This window comes from Lissotriton helveticus, chromosome 1_1 (genome assembly GCF_964261635.1).
Source record: "Lissotriton helveticus chromosome 1_1, aLisHel1.1, whole genome shotgun sequence".
NCBI lineage: Eukaryota > Metazoa > Chordata > Amphibia > Caudata > Salamandridae > Lissotriton > Lissotriton helveticus.
In genome coordinates, this window is record NC_136057.1 from 465,490,681 (window position 1) to 465,507,771 (window position 17,091).

Consider the following 17,091-nt stretch of genomic DNA (forward strand, 5'->3'; position numbering starts at 1 on the left):
TTGATTTGTCGCCCTCAGCTAGCGACCTAGTCAGGTACGTTTTATAGTCATAGCTTCGTAATCGCTCAACCTCCACAGCTACAGCTTCTTTTGCCGCTAGGACCTGTTGTTGGAGTTCCGGGCGGCCAGGGCGGGTGACTTCCAGGTCGCGGAGGGCTCGATCAGCTTTCGCTAGGTCCTCTAGGAGTATACGACGCACTCCAACTTTCTGTGTTATGCAATGGCCCCTAACAACCACCTTAAAGGCGTCCCATTCCGTGGCCCTCTCTGCGGTCGTGCCCTCGTTCAGCTCAAAGTATCCCGCAATCTTGTTTTCTAAGTCACTACGGAACACCTGGTCTTCCAGGAGTTCTGGTCGTAACTTCCAGGTTGGTACACAAGGGGTGCCCTGGAGCCAACGGAGATCGATCAGTAGCGGATTGTGGTCTGAGATGGTTCTCGTCAAGTACTCAGACCGTAAGACCGAAGAGACCACCTCTCTCGATCCCAGCAGACCATCTAGTCTCACATGTAACTCGTGCATGCCGGAGAAATGGGAGTAGTCCCGGGCGTGCGGGTGTTGCGCCCGCCAGATATCCACCAGACCCCATTTGGCCTGCCAGTCCATCCTGCCTCTGGCCACCCGATAAGTCGGGGAGTCCGGGAGTGGAGGATGGGACCTATCCAGAGTAACGTCGGTCACCGAGTTAAAATCGCCCCCCAGTAGGATGGGCCACGATAAGTAGCGGGCCAATGAGCCCGACAGGTCAGTCAGAAAGGCGAGTTGGTCTGTATTAGGCGCATAAATGCAGCAAATGTTCACATCCCGACCCCCTAGTCTCCCTGCAACTGCCACAAATCTCCCTTCTGGATCTATAGTGTGACTATGTACCTGGAAGGGCACTCCCGCCTTTATCCATATCAGCGCACCCCTCGCGTAAGCTGAGTATGTGGTGTTATATACCTGACCTCGCCATCTGCGCTGCAGCGCTAGCCCCTCTGACTTGGTGAGATGTGTCTCCTGCAGGAGCGCAATCTGTATTCCCCTGCGCACTAGATAAGCATGAACCTTATGTCGCCTGGTCATAGTGTGTAGACCCCTCACATTCCAGGTGATGCATTTCAGAGTGGAGACATCAGCCATTATCCCATATTTCGCGTTCCAGTCTCTCTAAGTGCAGAACAGGCACAGGGAAGTACCCAGCCACTCCCCTACCAATGACGAGTTCCCCCTTCAACAACAATGAATTAACTGTCAAACAAGAATCCCTCGCCCTCCCCCCCAGAACAGGTTCCAAATAGTACCATCTAGTCCCCATCCAAACTGTACCCTCAGTAAATCCCTCCGCAACTAACCTAGCGGTAGCCACCGCAGGTATGCCTTAAGGGCGATGTGGGGGGCCGAGCAACAATGCGGGGTCACCCCACTGCAAGCTATCGCGCGGTCGAGCCCCATGACATCCGGGACCATATAGGGGAACCCCGCAACCCCCCACTCAATCAGTAAATTCACAGTTCCCCAGTCGAGTCTCATCCCCCCCACTCATGCAGTTGCCCCCCCATCTCCTGTCTCCTGTCCCCACAATTAGAACCGGCTCACCCAGCAGTTTCATTGTTCATCCAGCAGGCCCTCTGCCGTTTCCGGGGTGACAGCCGGGAGTTTCAGGCTATCAACTTCCGAGCCCTCCGTGTCCGAGCGGCCCCCGCTTTCACCAGGGTCTGATTGTGCCGGCTCCAGGTCACCCTGAGGGCCAGATATGGAAGAGACCATCTCTAACACTCCACGTCTCTCCGCCGCTGCCTCCACCGTAGATGGGCGAGTGGTCTTGCCCCTGCGGTGTCTGAATCTCTTAGGTCTCCGCAGCAGACTGTCTCCCATTGTTGCTTGAGAAGAGGCCCCAAAACCATCCTTGCCAGCTCTGTACAATTCAAGCCAGCTGCACGTTTCGTCCGGGGTGTCAAAGAACTTGGTGGAGTCGTCTATTATGATGCGGAGTCGTGCCGGAAATAGCAAGGAGTATTGGATGCCCTCAGCACGCAGTTCTCGCTTCACCGCTAGGAAGGAGGACCGGCGTCTCTGCGTCTTGTAGGTGTAGTCTGGGAAAATGTTCACACGGCTATTGTCCACCTGATAGGGTCCTCCCCTCCTAGCCGCCTGCAGTAGCAGGTCCCTGTCGCGGAAATGAAGCAACCGCGCTACTACCGGCCTGGGGGGGCGACCCTGCAACGGCGGCTTAGTCGGCACCCTGTGTGCCCGTTCCAACGTATAGAAGGGTGACAGCCCTTCCGGCACGACCGTCGTCCGCAGCCAATTCTCCAGAAACGCCACCATGTCCTCTCCCTCAATTTTCCCTGGAAGGCCCACTATCCGAATGTTATTTCTCCTGTTGCGTCCTTCCGCATCCTCCGCACGTTTCTCTAGGGCTTCTATTCTGGGCAGGGCGTCTTTCATCGTGGCATCCAGTGCTTTCTGCGCCGGTTCTAGGTGGCGCACCGAACCCTCTACTTCCTTCACTCTGTCTGAGAGCTTACCGTGGTCAGCTCTAAGTAGACCCAAGCCCGTCGCTACTTGGGCTATATCCTCTCGGAGGGCCGATCTAGTCTCAGTGATTGCTCGTAGGATTTGGTCCAGTTGCTCCTGAAGCGGCGGATTACTCGGTCCTTCCTGGTGCACGCGCTCTTCCGTGTCAGGTGGCTCTATGTCAGAGGCGGTCTGGGCGCCCCCTTTGGGGCCCCTCGTTTTTCCCATGTCGTGTAAAGGCCACCGAAGGGTATCCTCAGAAACGGGGGGGTAGTGCAGTCCGCACAGCGTGACCTCGAAAGTTCTCGAAGCGCCCCCCTCGCGGTCAACAGCCGGCTTCTAGTCAAGTGGGGCCTCCAGTCGGCGGTCAAGGTGTTCAAGGCGGGCGCTCGCTGGCTGGCTCGTTTGGGGCAGAAGGACCGTTCTTAACGAGGACAATGGTTGTCTACCTGTGGGTGCAATGCCAATGCGGGGGGGCAGGGGGTGTCCTGTCGAGGCGCCGATAGTGCTCGAGAAGCTGCGCACTCTCCATCCGTTTCAGGTCACCAGCGCGTGACCCGGGCACTCGTTCAGAAGGCACAGCTCGGGCTCGTCAAGTGTGGCCGAGGAGTCCCCCCCGCTAGTCGCATCAGCAGTCTCACTCCGGTGTCCAACCTTGTGGTTCGGGGCAACAGTGAAAGCCAAGGGCTATCCTAGCTTCCGCTGTCGTGGAGAGGTCCCTTCCTCTGCCTCTGCTCTCGGTCCCTCCGCAGCGCCCCCAGAGCCTGGATCCGGGGCGCCCTCCCACTCGGTCTGGCATCAGGAGTTCGCCAACCCCTCGACCTCCCCAGCTGAAGTGCCACTGATCGGCGCCACGCCGCTCCACTCAGTGTTTGCACAGCAGGGAGTGATACAGACGGCCTCCGGCTCTCCCTCAGTGCTGCGGTGCGGTCCGCCTGTCAGGCCAGTTCGGGCGCCAGGACCCGCCTCGCAACTCCTCACCTCCGTTCCGCTCCCGACCGCGGGCAGGCAGGTCCGCCCCTCCCCCTCCGGCACTTCTCCGCAGCTTCACGCGGCAGAGCCCCAGGGCTCACCTTAGTGGTCGCCGGGCGTTTACGATCACCTCCGGGGTCGTCAGGGGGAGATCCTGCGATGTTCTCGCTCTAGGGAAGGATCGCCCTGTTCGTCGGGGCGCCGCGATCTCCGGCGTCCCCGGGTCTCCGGCCGCCTCCACTGCGGTCAGAGCGGAGCAGGCGCCATCTTGGCTCACGCCGCTCGGCTCCCGTACCTCGTCTCCTCTGCGTCCCAGAAGTCGCTGCAGACCCGCGGCCAGGCCAGGGAGGTCCACAAGGTGTGGGGGATGTCTGTGTGGGGTCGGGGCCCCCAACAAGTCCCCGGTAACAGGATTAATAAAGGCTCGACCGCGGAGCCGAGCTTCTAGGCGACCTCCGCCATTGGCGCCCAAGCCACGCCCCTGCCGAGTAGGATCTTGATGGCGGCGATGGCGGCGATGAAGGCAGTTTCGGTTCTGTGGTTGCTGTGGAACCCGGACTGGGACGGATCCAGGATGTTGTTCTCTTCGAGGAAGTTGGTCAGTTGTTTGTTGACGGCCTTTTCAATGACCTTTGTTGGGAACGGGAGCAGGGAGATGGGCTGGAAGTTCTTGATGTACTTGGGGTCTGCCTTGGGTTTCTTTAGTAAGGCGTTGATCTCTGCGTGCTTCCAGCTCTCCGGGAAGGTCGCTGTCTCGAAGGAGGTTTTGATGGTTTTCCGGAGGTGGGGTGCGATGATGCTGCTGGCTTTGTTGAAGATGTGGTGTGGGCAGGGGTCTTCCGGGGATCCGGAGTGGATGGTGTTCATGATCTTGATGGTGTCGTCATCGTCAATGTTGGTCCGCGAGTGGGCCCTGGGCGAGGGTGGCGGTTAGCTGGTCCTCGGTTATCTTGCTCCTGCTGCGGTGGGGCATCTGCTGGGTGTGGTGGTGGCTTTCTGGAAGGTGAAGTGGATGCATCGGTGGTCAGTTCAGTGGAGTTCGGTGGAGCGGTCGAAGAAGACGTGAGTGCTCGCTGAGAAGATGGGGTCAAGCGTGTGGCTGCTGGAGTGAGTGGGTGTTGTGACTAGTTGTCTGAGTCCGAGGTTGCCGAGGTTGTCGATCAGGGTGGAGGAGTTGGCGTCGTCGTTGTTCTCGAGGTGGAAGTTTAGGTCCCCGAGGAGGATGTAGTCCGTGGAGGCGAGGGCATGTGTGCTGATGAAGTCAACGATGGAGTCACTGAACTGCGGTCGTGGTCCGGGGGGTCTGTAGATGAGGGTCGCCCTGAGGGTGGTGTTGGGGTCGATGTGGATCTGGAAGTGCAGGTGTTCGGCGGTGTTGAGGGTGTCGTCGGCGTGTGTCGAGATTTTGAGAGTGTTCCTGTCGACGATGGCAACTTCAGAGGAAGATGGTGCACTTGTGCAGTTAGATAGCATGTTGCTGAATGCTGCTCTCATCATGTGGCTCGGTGTTGCATTCCTCGGGAAAGGTATTCCATGGCTTTCGTTGAGGATCGGACGGAAATACCAATGGCAGGGCTGAGGAGTGCTACACTGGAAGAAGGAAGTCAAACGTGGGTTTCTTTCTCACCTGCTTAGTCAACACCATATTTTAGAAGAAAATGGTTCTTTCATAACTTATGAATTGCTCTTTCCAAGATGGTGGTCAGTGCACAGATTTCTGCCTGGAGTATCCAGTCAAAGATCTAATCAAGTCTTTTCTTATGACATCAATTACTGTTTGGATCATATAAAGGAGGAATTAATGAGTGACAGATGCATCACAGCTCATTGTTCTCTTATTTTTCCTTGCCTTCATCCACTACAATTTTCAGCCATGATTATTGCTCTTTGCATCGTGAATTTTCCATAGGATATTCTACTGAATGTCTTTGCTTGTCCCTTTCCTCTTCCCTGATGTCAGTGAGACTCTGGTGCCTTGTTTATATGCTTATGCATAATCTTCATCTTCAATCAAAAGATCCAAGATTGTGAAGAAGGATTTTCCTCTTAAAAGGGGACCCTTACAGAAACACGTGACACCTTTCACATGTATTGCTAAGTGCAGGGTGGCACTATGGCTGCTGGGAACAGACGTGTTTCCCTCAGGCAATCAAGATGGAAACGTGACAGACTTTCACTGTGTCCAGTTCTTGACATGTATGTGTACAGGGCGTTCAACAGAAATTAGGTGCATGTGTGGTCGGAAACACCACAAATTGAAAGAGAGTTAAAGATGGAAATCAGGCTGTGAGTGAAGGCAGAAGTGGAGGCACCAGTCAGATACCAGCCAATACCACCACCTCATTGAAATGCACGACTCTATTATCTCATATCGGTAAATATATGGAAGGCCTGAAGAATCTTCTATGTCCTGGCGCATCATGAACACTGCTATCAAGAACACTAAGCTCACCTTTCGATGGCAAGCATGACTGACTCCTTCTGACTTCTTCAGACTTGCAGTTTCTCTTCTGTTTAGAACCCTGTTTCCGCCGGGTAAAATTCCTTTGGTTCCTCCTGCACAACACTTTGATTAATGGCTGATTGACACTGTGTGTCTGTGGAGGTACCTCAGACCATCTGCTCTGTTTAGGGTGGACGTTTAAACATATTTTTCCTGTTTCGTACTGTCACAGAAAGCCTTGATAGTCCTGAACACAAAAACAAATAAATGATCCCCACATGTTTTTTTATAAACTTCGGCTTTGGAAGTTTGTTTTTGAAAAACAGAACACTTTTCTGTCTGGGCCACGGCAAAACCTAAGCTCCTTCATCTGCGATGTCTTAGAGACAGCTTCAGTAAAGGCACTGAGATGGCCTGCCTGGTAAGATCTCTAAATACAGCAGGCTGTAGTGTGCTCCATCCTTCATCTGCCTTAGCGGAAGGTAGTACAGCCAAGTCATTTCTAATTGTGGCCCTTCGTTTTAGAAAAAACTGCATATTTCTATTTACACATCTTAATTTTTCTGAAGGAACAGATTTAGCAATATTGTTTCACTCTACAAACCAAGCAGTAACCAGCATTTCAACATGCTTGAATTGGGTGCATAATTCCCGAGGGCCCTAAGTCTAAAGCTTACATACCATTGTTGTTCTGCACGTTGTGTGTGGTCTTGAGCCTTTTATTTACAGCTCCACCAGGGTGCAAACCTTGTGAACTTATTGATTTAAATACCTCAATAAGTGTCATACTGCCGCTGCTCAGGAAGATGTCCTTTATTTCAGGCCCTCTGCTCTTCCTAAGTGTATTACAATACTATTAGAATTCTATTCTATATTCAAACATCCATGTTCAACTGCATATTGATCACATTGTCTTCATAAACTTCATTAACTTAAACTCATAATGACTGATAGCTCATATAGGAATCTTTTTGAAAAACATATAATTAGCTTCCAGATCGTTGAATCCTCGTTATCACCAATTTCAGGATGATAATCCATAGCTTCTAATTCTGATTTAAAAAGAGTTTATGATCCCCAATTCTATCTTGACCATCTCCAATTTGAAATTGCATATTTGTAGGTAAATGACCAAACTCATTATAGGTTTGTGCTAACGGTAGTTGAGCCTTTTTATTTTACATGTAGATTAGATATATTCACGAACCATCACATTTTTGCTCGTGGTTTTCTGTGTGATTAGGATTACATGACCATCACACCAGAAAGCCCATGTAATAAGATTCATAAGTACAAGATCTCTTAATTTGGATTGCTCCACCATTGTGCCTATGAAAATGTTTATGTGTCCAATACACATACATATTCCGTTGGATGGGTATGCAATAGAAAATCATTGATTTGATGGATATGCTCTGATTTTTACAATTGAACAATCTGTCATTCAAGTTCATTTGTCTTTGATGTAGAATTAGTTGTGACATAGGAAATAAGTCTTCACGTTTATCATTCATTTCAAGAAATTCCTTCTGTTTGAATACAACTCCTACATCTGTAATGATGCTGATGATTTTCTGTGGACAAATATAATCAAACACTTTTGTCGCCAAATGGCTTTTTTTTGCATTCTATCTTTTATTGCTGCTTCGTCTTGTATTTCAAATAACCATTCTTCATCACAGAATCTCTTACTGAATTGTTGCATTTGAATCTTCCTTTGTGGTTTATACTCACGCTGCTTTTTATAGCTCAGCAGATCGCTGTATGGTAATCTCTTAAATATATTTCTTGGATGGAAACTTAGAATGGAGGTATGTATTTCTGTCAGTGGATATTTCCATAAGTAATATTTTTGACTTGTGCTGCCGTTATCAGAATGTTTAGAAAGTTTATATCTGGTGTTGAAATATTCAAACTGATTTATAAATGGTAATTTAAGCTAATTAATTCCCAATGACATCCCTTAAACTTGGCTCACCAGATTCCAATAAAATTGTGAATATATCACTTCCAGTTTAATAACTATGCTGTTAGTGGTTTGCAAAAATCCCCCTAAGTCAAATGGTAGTTATTTCACATAGCTGAGTTGATAAGCGGTGGTACAAGATAAATTAGCTTTGTAACATATTTGATTGCAGTGTGTCAGTTACGCGAGGATAGATGTAGTTAAAATGCAAGATATAGTTCATTAGAGTGGAGAGGTAGTGTTTGTTTACTTAGGATAAATTGAAGGTATTTCAAAACATGAGTAAACCCTGCATAAAGGCTTAGTCAACGAAGCTAGGAATTGAATCTAGGAATTGAATAATATTTTAGGGTAGCCGATCAAGAAGAAGATACATAATGTTGAAGGCATGGCAGATGCTCGGTTGCTTTAACTGAGACTTCTTCAACGTGCAACTCTGCCTACTAATTTAGAAACTTTTGCTTGGTTGAATTAATAAATGTATTCCGAAATTGAAAAGTGCTTATCCAAGAGACAAATGTGTGAATTTTCAGAATTCCAAAGCTGATGTTTGAAGAAAATGGTGTAAAGTTTAAAATATACCTATAGATCATGCTGCTCTAGGGAGACATATTGTAATATTATTAACTTGGTGCCAGAGGCATTGCAGCTATGGCTATTATGTATGACTCATGCAGTGGCATTCCATATTGACAAAACCTTTTTTTATTTTTTTACACTTTAATGCTGGTAACCCTACCTGATCAACTGAAGTGATCACTGCTCGTAATCTTGCATTGGGTGGACAATAAAGTAATGTGGTCTGATGTGGTCAATTTTACCCTTGGAATAGTAGCTTGGAATGATGCTCATTACACATAAGTAGCTCTTATTACAGAAAAGGTTTCAGACATGTTGATGCTTTTGCGCTTGGAGGTCGCACATGCATAGGAACAGTTCCACATTGTAAAACTCTTGTTGGTTCATATTCTATTTAAATTGATAAACTATGCCCTGTGGATGATGCGCATCTGCTGCTTCGCAGAGTTAACAAACAGAACATTATTCTGGAGAATTACAGGATGAAGATACATGTTTTCTTGAAATATATGTTTTGATTTACTAGGCAGGGTTTTGCATTTAAATTCCCAGGTAGTTGTATTTACAGTTTGCCTAAATTCAATTGCCATGTTTTGTTTTTCTAGGCTGTGCAGTGGGTGTGGTGATTGTTCTTCTGATGGGATTCATTATGTGGAATTTCTGAAGAATCTGGGAATTTATTTACAACCAGTTGGGGACACGTCCAATATTCATACATTGTCACCAAAGGACCTTCAACAGAGCGAAGAAATAAGAGAACCAGTTACCTCAAATGGGTACTCATGTCTTTTTTCACAGATAACAACAGTTTAAAGGGCATTTGCAAAACAATGCAATTTGTTTCTATTTTGTAATGGAGAGGCAAACACCTATTTGGCGATTAATAGGTTTCGGGAACAAATATAAGTTGTGGCACGCACTGATATTTTAGCTACAGCCCCATTATGTTTGTGTTAGACTTGCAATGTGCATGTACTCGATAACACATCTTTAATTTGTTCGATTTCCAGGGACTTTCAGCACAGTAGTGATATTTTTAAGAGCTGTTTTAATATTCACTTTATACCATCTGAATAGTTTTCTGAAGAAAACGAAAAAAAAAAATATATATATATATGTGTGTGTGTGTGTCTGTGCATGCTTCCTCTGCCTTGCAACAGATAACTTATTCACAACCTTTTTTAGTATCAGACAGCTTTAGTTATGATCTAAACAGAGAAGGCATAGAATTGCCAGTTGTAGATATGAGCGGTAGACAGGAAGGGCGACGTTGTGTAAAAATGCTGCACAAACGTTCATCTTAAAATATATGAACATTTTATTTGTGCATTTAAAAAGTATGTTGGTAATCAGGTGCTAAATAGCATTAGCAAAAGTAATGATCCAATAAATTGATGAAAGCAAAAGGAAAATATAAAGTAGAGAATGGGATGCCCATATTTTTTAACCAACCAATGTTTTCCAGTCTGACACACAGACCCTTCTTCATATGGACTGACACCACCTTCAAGGGAGAGCAGTTTGCCTAGAAATAGACCCCAGCCTCATGCATTATGAATAAACAGAAGGCAGAGGATCGTTCTCAGTGCTATACCATTTGTTCACAACATAATGAGCTCATATTTAAGTGCAACTCAGTGGGTTTGGGTTTTTATAGACGGCCAGGGGCAGCTGAGGCACATCTAGGCAGTTGTTTGAGTGCCAATACATGGTTGTAACCTACTCATAATTCTGGCATTAAAAGTTATCTCAGCAATAAGAACAAGCAAGAGTATTTTCAACAGTGTCAGCGGATTGTCCTTGAATGAGAAGCTTTTCAATACCATAGCTATCGCAAGCAAATAAGTTACTTTTGGTAATGCTCTTTATTGGTGTATACTCGAACCACAGTTTGCTCCCCTTAAAATATTACCCAGGCACCAGACTGGATCTGCAGATTTTTTGGAGCACGCGTCTCTACGTGGCGTTGTGCAGATGCACACTGACTTCATGCCTTCCCTTAAATGATGGAGGGGAGCCACATATGAACGCCACCCCCTTGCTGCTTGTTTCGTGTCCCTTCCCTATCCGTGCCTCAAGCGTGAGCAATTGCTGGTTAAAATAGGGTGGGACCTTTTGAGATGTAAAAACAGACCACACCACAGAACGGGGGGGGGGAATGCAGTGAGGAATCTGCAATTAAATAGAGTATTAATGAAGGTAAATAATTTGGTCTTCTTATGGATTTCATCTTTTAGAATAGATGCTAAAGCACTACCTCCCTCGGGTGGAGGGTCTGTGGAGTGGGCTTGACCTGCCTGTCAAGGCAAAAGTGATTCATGAACGTATGTACTGATGCCCACATCGTAGGCTGGCAGATATCAATGACAGGCATTCCTCACTCTAACACAGTAGTAGCTGCCTTAGCCCTGGGGGAATGGTCTCTCAGACTTTCAGGGGGATTCTTCTTGCCCAGATCTTAAAGCAAAGGACTAACCATCTCAACAAGGTCCTCCTCGCACAGCCTTCGCTTTCTTTGATCCAGAGAGCCCATCAAAATGTTAACTGTACACTAAATCCTTTATACAATCTATGTAAAAGCTTAAATCCCTTTGAGTCCCACCAATGAAGCCTCTGCTCCTCTTTCGAGGAGGAGCAAAGAATTCTGTATGTAATGGATTGCCAAATGTGGAAGGGAGTCACAACTTTTAGTAAGAAGGACAACAAAGTCTTAGCACTAATTTGCCCAGAAAAAAATGTGTTGTAGGGCGATTGGACAAACAGTGCCTACAGTTCACCCAAGCAACAAGCTGATGTAATTGCAATGAGAAAGACACTATTTAAGGTTAAGAGAGACACAGTGAGCAGCTAAGCATAGGCTTGAAGGGCATACATATGAGGAATCTCAAGACTAAGTTAAGTTCTAACTGTGGTCTTATAAACTGCTTGGGTGGGAACATGAGTGTCAAACCTTTTGTAAATCTCATCATTACCAGTGATTTGAACAAGGATGGTTGTTGCCTTAAACGTATAAAAGCCTACAGGGCTGACAAATAACCTTTTACGCTGTCCACTGAAGGACCTACCTTGGATAAAGACAAAAGAAACAAAAGAACATCTGGCTGCTCTGCCTGTAAGGGGTCTGTGATCTGGGCATTGCACCAGGTTATAAACTTGTCCTAGTGCCTAGAATAAATGTATTTCACAGAGAAGCTCCTAGAGGCGAGGATGACATCGACTACCTCAGGCAAAATATTGAACACAGTCAATTGCTGTCACTTAATCTCCATGCATAGAGATGTAAATTGTGTAGATTTTGGTGAAAGATTTTACCCTGGCTCTTTTCAGTGGCTACAATATCTAGACAGGGTTCCCCCACTGATGACAGATGTCCTGCATCACATCAGAATGTAAGTGCCACTCATGATCTACCAGATGACGTCTGCTCAGTTCATCCTCTCTGGTCTTCAAGGACACCAGTTGGTAACTGGAAATATGCAGTGGATCTCCAGCTACCTCAAGAGACCAAATACTCATGGCACAGGAACGAAAGCCCCACTCCACCCTGCCTGTTGCAGTAGAACGTGACTGTTGTAATCTCTCTTCCTTCTTCCCTTGGTACAATCCTTTTCCCCCCTCCTCCCTCCTTTCCCCATGGAACGTTCCATGGAGAGTTCACCTTAGAATGTTGGGGAGCCTGTCAGTTATGGAGAGACAGAATAAAGACGTTCTTACTTACTTGCTTGAGGTATTCTTTTCTTCATTACAACAGTGACCTTGATGTTTTCCCTGGAAACCTGCATGCTCTTCCCTTGAAGGATCGCAGGAAGGCCTTCAGGGCCAGGTGCTTGTCCCGCAGCTCAAGTAGATTGATATGGAGCTGGCCTTCCGCTGGAGACCAAAATCCTCTAATTTTTATCTCCCCCATGTGACCCTCGCCCCAAAACCCAGCAGTGATGAGTCTCTCACCATTGTTAGCTTTGGGTGGGGAAGGAAAAGTGGCCTTCTGAAGGACAAACTCCAGTCAATGAGCCATCACTTCAGATCTGAAGCTGCCTCTTAGATCTGGATGCTGTCAGAAAGGTGTTCTTGATGCTTTATGTAAGTCATATCAAACACCATATGACTTGAACTCATTGCTGCAGAAGGAAAGCCTGTAACTCCACTGTGTTTAGGTCTGCCCCAATGAATAGAAGCCTCTGAGATGGAATTAGGTGAGATATTGGCTCATTTATGATGAAAGTCAATGATGTCAAAAGGACTGCCATTGTCCAGAAGTTGTCCACAACTGACTGGGGCAAGTTCACCTAGAGCAGCAAGTATGGGACTACAACAACTGCAGACTGATGAAGAAGGGCAGCAACCACTGCCATTAATTTTGTGAACACCCGAGGAGCACTGTTGAGGCCCAAAGGGAGCGTAGAAAAAAGGAAAATGCTCCTGACCCAACTTCAACAGCAAAGTATGTGGGTCTGTAGGACGGGTATATGGAAATACATGTCCAGCTATTCAAAGAACATCATCCAATCGATCGGGTCCAGAGTCAATAAGATCATTTTGAATGTTTCCTTCTTGTTTAAGATCGGCCTGATGTCCACATTATTTTTCAGGATAAGGAAGTTATGACAGTTACAACCACTGCCTTTCTCCGAGTCTTGTACCATCTATAGGGCATTTTTGGAGAGAAACAGGCATACCTCCTGTTACAGGATGGAGAGATACTCATCTGAAGTCCATTCTGCTTTGGGATGATATTGCACAGGGAGGAGAGTAAAAGGTAGGGCTTAGCCTTTTAGAATCATTTGCAAATGCCATCTATTGGATGTAATGGATCACAAATCCTGGAGGAAGCGGTGGATCGTGCCTCTCCCTGGTTGGGTATATGCCACTGAGGTCAAACTAAAACCGTTTGTTGGCATTGGAGCAGGGGGGGACTTGGAAGACTAGTGACGCTGTTGGCCTCCATGTTGCCTGCTGGATCTGCATCCACGGCCCCAGAAGGACTGGGCTGTCTGTTGCATCACTACTTGGCAGGGCTGTGTTTGATTACATGCTAGCTCTCTTGAATAGCCCTAAATTTCCAAAACTGGTGTGGATATTGTTTGGCAGCGGCAACATCCCAGAGGAACGCATTGTAGCTCTACTATCTTTAAAGCTCTCCTCAGTATAATCTGCCTTTTCTCAAATGAGCTGCAACTCATAAAAGTATATGTCCTTTAGCAAAGCCTGCACATCAGCTTAGAAGCCAGTGGGCATCAGCCACACATGTTTACGAAGGACAGCACAGGTACCAGACGCCATGCCAAGGCAATCCGTGGTATCTAAAGCTGCACAAATAGCATATATTATTCTATTCATTTGGGGCCTAGTTCTAAGAGGCCCTAAGATCTTCTGGGACTACCAGCAAGATATCACTGACCATGTCCCAAAGGGGACGGGTGTATCAGCCCAACAAACGGAGAGATCACAATTCAGGCTGGCAGAAGAAAATATATGTTTGTTAATCCAGCGGAGTGGTTGGAAATAGGTTTGGAACCACTTTATTATTTGAGGCCAGCACAATAATGCTCTTTGGACTGTAGTGCTTGGTGAGACAATTTTGGTGACTAACAGACAGGCAAGAGCATGGTTTCGACCAGATAACCATCAGAGTATCTATGAAGGCATCTTTAAATGAAGTAAGGGCTCAAATGTTCCGGACCAAAGCTGTAAAACATCTGTCAAAACATTTGCTTTAGTTTCAATGAAGGGCAGCTGTAACTGTAACATTAATGGAGGGCGTCTGTAACTGTAACACCGTGGCTGCCATCCAGACTACCACTGCAAATGATGCACTGTTTTCCACTGGTGGCCCATGTGGTGAGTTAAGCTCTGTATCAGTAGAGTTCCCAAGCACACTGGTGTTCTGTAAATCAAAGTATAAGACATCCTCAGTATAATGAGGAGGTAGTACGCTATCCCCTTCATCATTATCATCAACATCCTGGGGTGCACCCTGCTCTTGCAAAAGATCAGTGTCAGAATCACAAATGAATTTGGTACAGAGTCAGAGTCACAACCGAAAAGACAATGGCGCTTCTGGTGACAGCTAAGATGCGATAGAGTCGCAGGGTTAAAATCAGGCTGCAAGATAACTAGTTGCACTTTTTAAATTTCGAAACGCAACATTGGTCAGCCAATATTTGTTTGGGGTCTTACATGGATGTCAACACCGGCTCATCCGCCGATGCCAGTGGTGGTGGGATCCAGCATGAATCCTTGGGCTGGCGTGGAGGTCTATACCAAAGTTGGCGCGGTCTAGTAACTGGTCCTAGGGGGACAAACAGTTCTGAGAAAGAACCTGTTGGTGGCAACTTGACTGGAGGTCCCAGCAGTTCTGTGGAGCAGAAGGCCCACCAGGGGGAGTCAGAAGTGCCATGAATATTTGCAGCATAGCCTGTTTGAAGGCTATCTGCTGCAGGGTACTCAATTGCCCAGAAAACTTGTGCATTTAAGGACCAGCTGAGGAATCGGTTCTGTGACTGTTGACCTTGATGGAGGATGACTTACACCTTGACGCCTGGCTCCTTCTCATTGGGTTGTCATGCTTGGTTTTATTATGCTTGCATTTGGACTTGGGCTTATCACACGCCTTAGAGTCATGTCCTGAGCTCAGGCACTAAAGTCACACTTTGTGCTGGCCCGTGACTGACATCTGCTTCCTGCAGTCACGACATAGCTTTCATCCTGTCATTTTCAGTGGGACATCGTTCCATAGCACACTGTGAAAAAATGTGGAAGTCGTCGGAAAATAGTCAAATTCAAGACCAACACTTCAGCTCTGCATAGGAAGGTGCAGAAAGAAAAGAACTGACACACAGGAGTACTCCTACAAAAAATCTCTGAATCCAGTCTGGCACCTGGAGAATATTCTAAATTGAGGAATGCGTGGTTAGAAGTATCCATCTGAAAATAGCAAATTAGAGACACCCTTCATGGGAGGGGAAGTAGGCAAGCAAGTGTTTTTAAAGTTTAAACCGGAGTAATTCTCAGACGTTGAATATGAAGGCTTAAAGGCTGTAAGAAGTGGGGAAATTAGTTCATCAAAGTCTGTTTGGTTCTAGGAAGAGCATCTAGAGAAGATCTCAGATCACATTGAGATAGTTTAGCTCTACTTCCTGGATATCGAGGCTGATCAATTTGTAAGAATCCATGAAACAATAACCTTGAAGAATGCTCCAAATACTTCAAAAGTATTTCTTAAATAAGTGTAGGAGGCTGGCTTAATATGTGGTGCACACTTATTTAAGTGAAGCGCCTTGCACTAAACGAGTCAACCCTTATGGCGATTTTAGTGGTCTTAGACAAGCATAGAAAGCTCTCTAAGTGCTAGCTGTGGAATGCTGGAAAGAGTGTTAAGGAGATTATTTTGCCAGAACTAACCATATAGTGTTGGTTAAACGAAAAAGAACCACACAGTTTAGTTTCAAAAATAGTTATATTTATTATACACACTCACTAACATGTTGGTGTATCTCCTACCCGGAGATATCAACACAATACTCATAATATTTCAAATGTAAACAGGTAAGTAAGCACAAATACGTAGTAGTCTCAAGAATGGGAGACCAAATAATAGACTAAAGAATTGGAATGCGAACTGCGACCGAAGTCGGGACTTGGACCAGAAGACTCAGGAGAGCTGGGAACAAAAGGAACCACTCAAGGTAAGTACCCAGGACCCCAAAGGAGGCTGGGTGCAGAGTGGAAACACAGCCACCTAATCAATGTAAGTCAATGGGAAAATTACACTTGCAGTTTTTAAGAAGCAGGGTCTTTCCCAGTCGACCCTGAAGAAACCCTGTGGAAGGCAGAAGGTTGGAGAGTCACCCCACCCGTGGATACCCCAGGAACCAGGATACTTACACCAGGAAAGCCGGGTGCATAGGTACGAAGTGACTTCGGAAACCACCATAGATCACAATGGAGGACTTCAGTAAAGATGCCGCTGACAAAGAAGGTGAAAGAGTCTGGTGGAATCCAAGGATGGATTCTTGAAGTAGAATGAGGACAGAGTCTATGGCACTTGGGAGTGGCTAGTTGGCACGGAAGACCAATGCCCATAAATGACGGAAGATGCAGGAGTGACGACAGTGACCTTGTTGCTGCAGCTGTGCGGACCAGGCGACGCGCAGGAGCCATTCACAAGCTGTCCCACGTCAGAAGTCAAGAACCAGGGGGTCGGTGTCCGGCAGGAGCACCTACAAGCCTTGGCAGCAGCAACAGATGTGGTAAATGAAAAAGGTGCAGGATTGGTAATAGCACGGTCCGAGGGATCAACAAGTGCAGGAGAGTCAGAGCAGGCCCAGAGCAAACAGGGGAGCCAACTGAAGCCAAAGAAGACCCTCAAGAGGACCCACTGGCTGAAGGCACAGGAGTCCTAAGAGGACCTTTAGCAGCTCACCAAAGATGCAGGCCCACGGTGAAGAGGATGCGGTGAGGACGAAGATCTTGGCAGAAAAAGGTTCTGGAGGCTGGAGCTTCTTGTAGTCCGAAGATCTCTGGGGGACCGAGTCAACAAGCCTTGGCAACGGCAAGTCGATGCAGTACACAGGGGTTCTGTTCCGGCGATTCTGACTAGGGATACCGGCCTCAAACTTGCTGAGAAGGCAG

General features: G+C 46.9%; 1 protein-coding gene across 2 annotated transcripts in view; it reads left to right on the forward strand.

Annotated features, from left to right (window-relative positions):
- EFCAB6 (EF-hand calcium binding domain 6) overlaps positions 1-17,091 on the forward strand; it is an 803,637-nt gene that overhangs the window by 356,508 nt on the left and 430,038 nt on the right. Inside the window, exon 15 of one of the 2 annotated variants that reach the window (XM_078673866.1) lies at positions 9,066-9,236. The exons of the other annotated variant lie outside the window; for it this stretch is intronic. Within the exon in view, the coding sequence (XP_078529992.1) occupies positions 9,066-9,236 (171 nt within the window). The remainder of the gene's footprint in view (positions 1-9,065; positions 9,237-17,091) is intronic. 2 annotated transcript variants of the gene reach the window in all.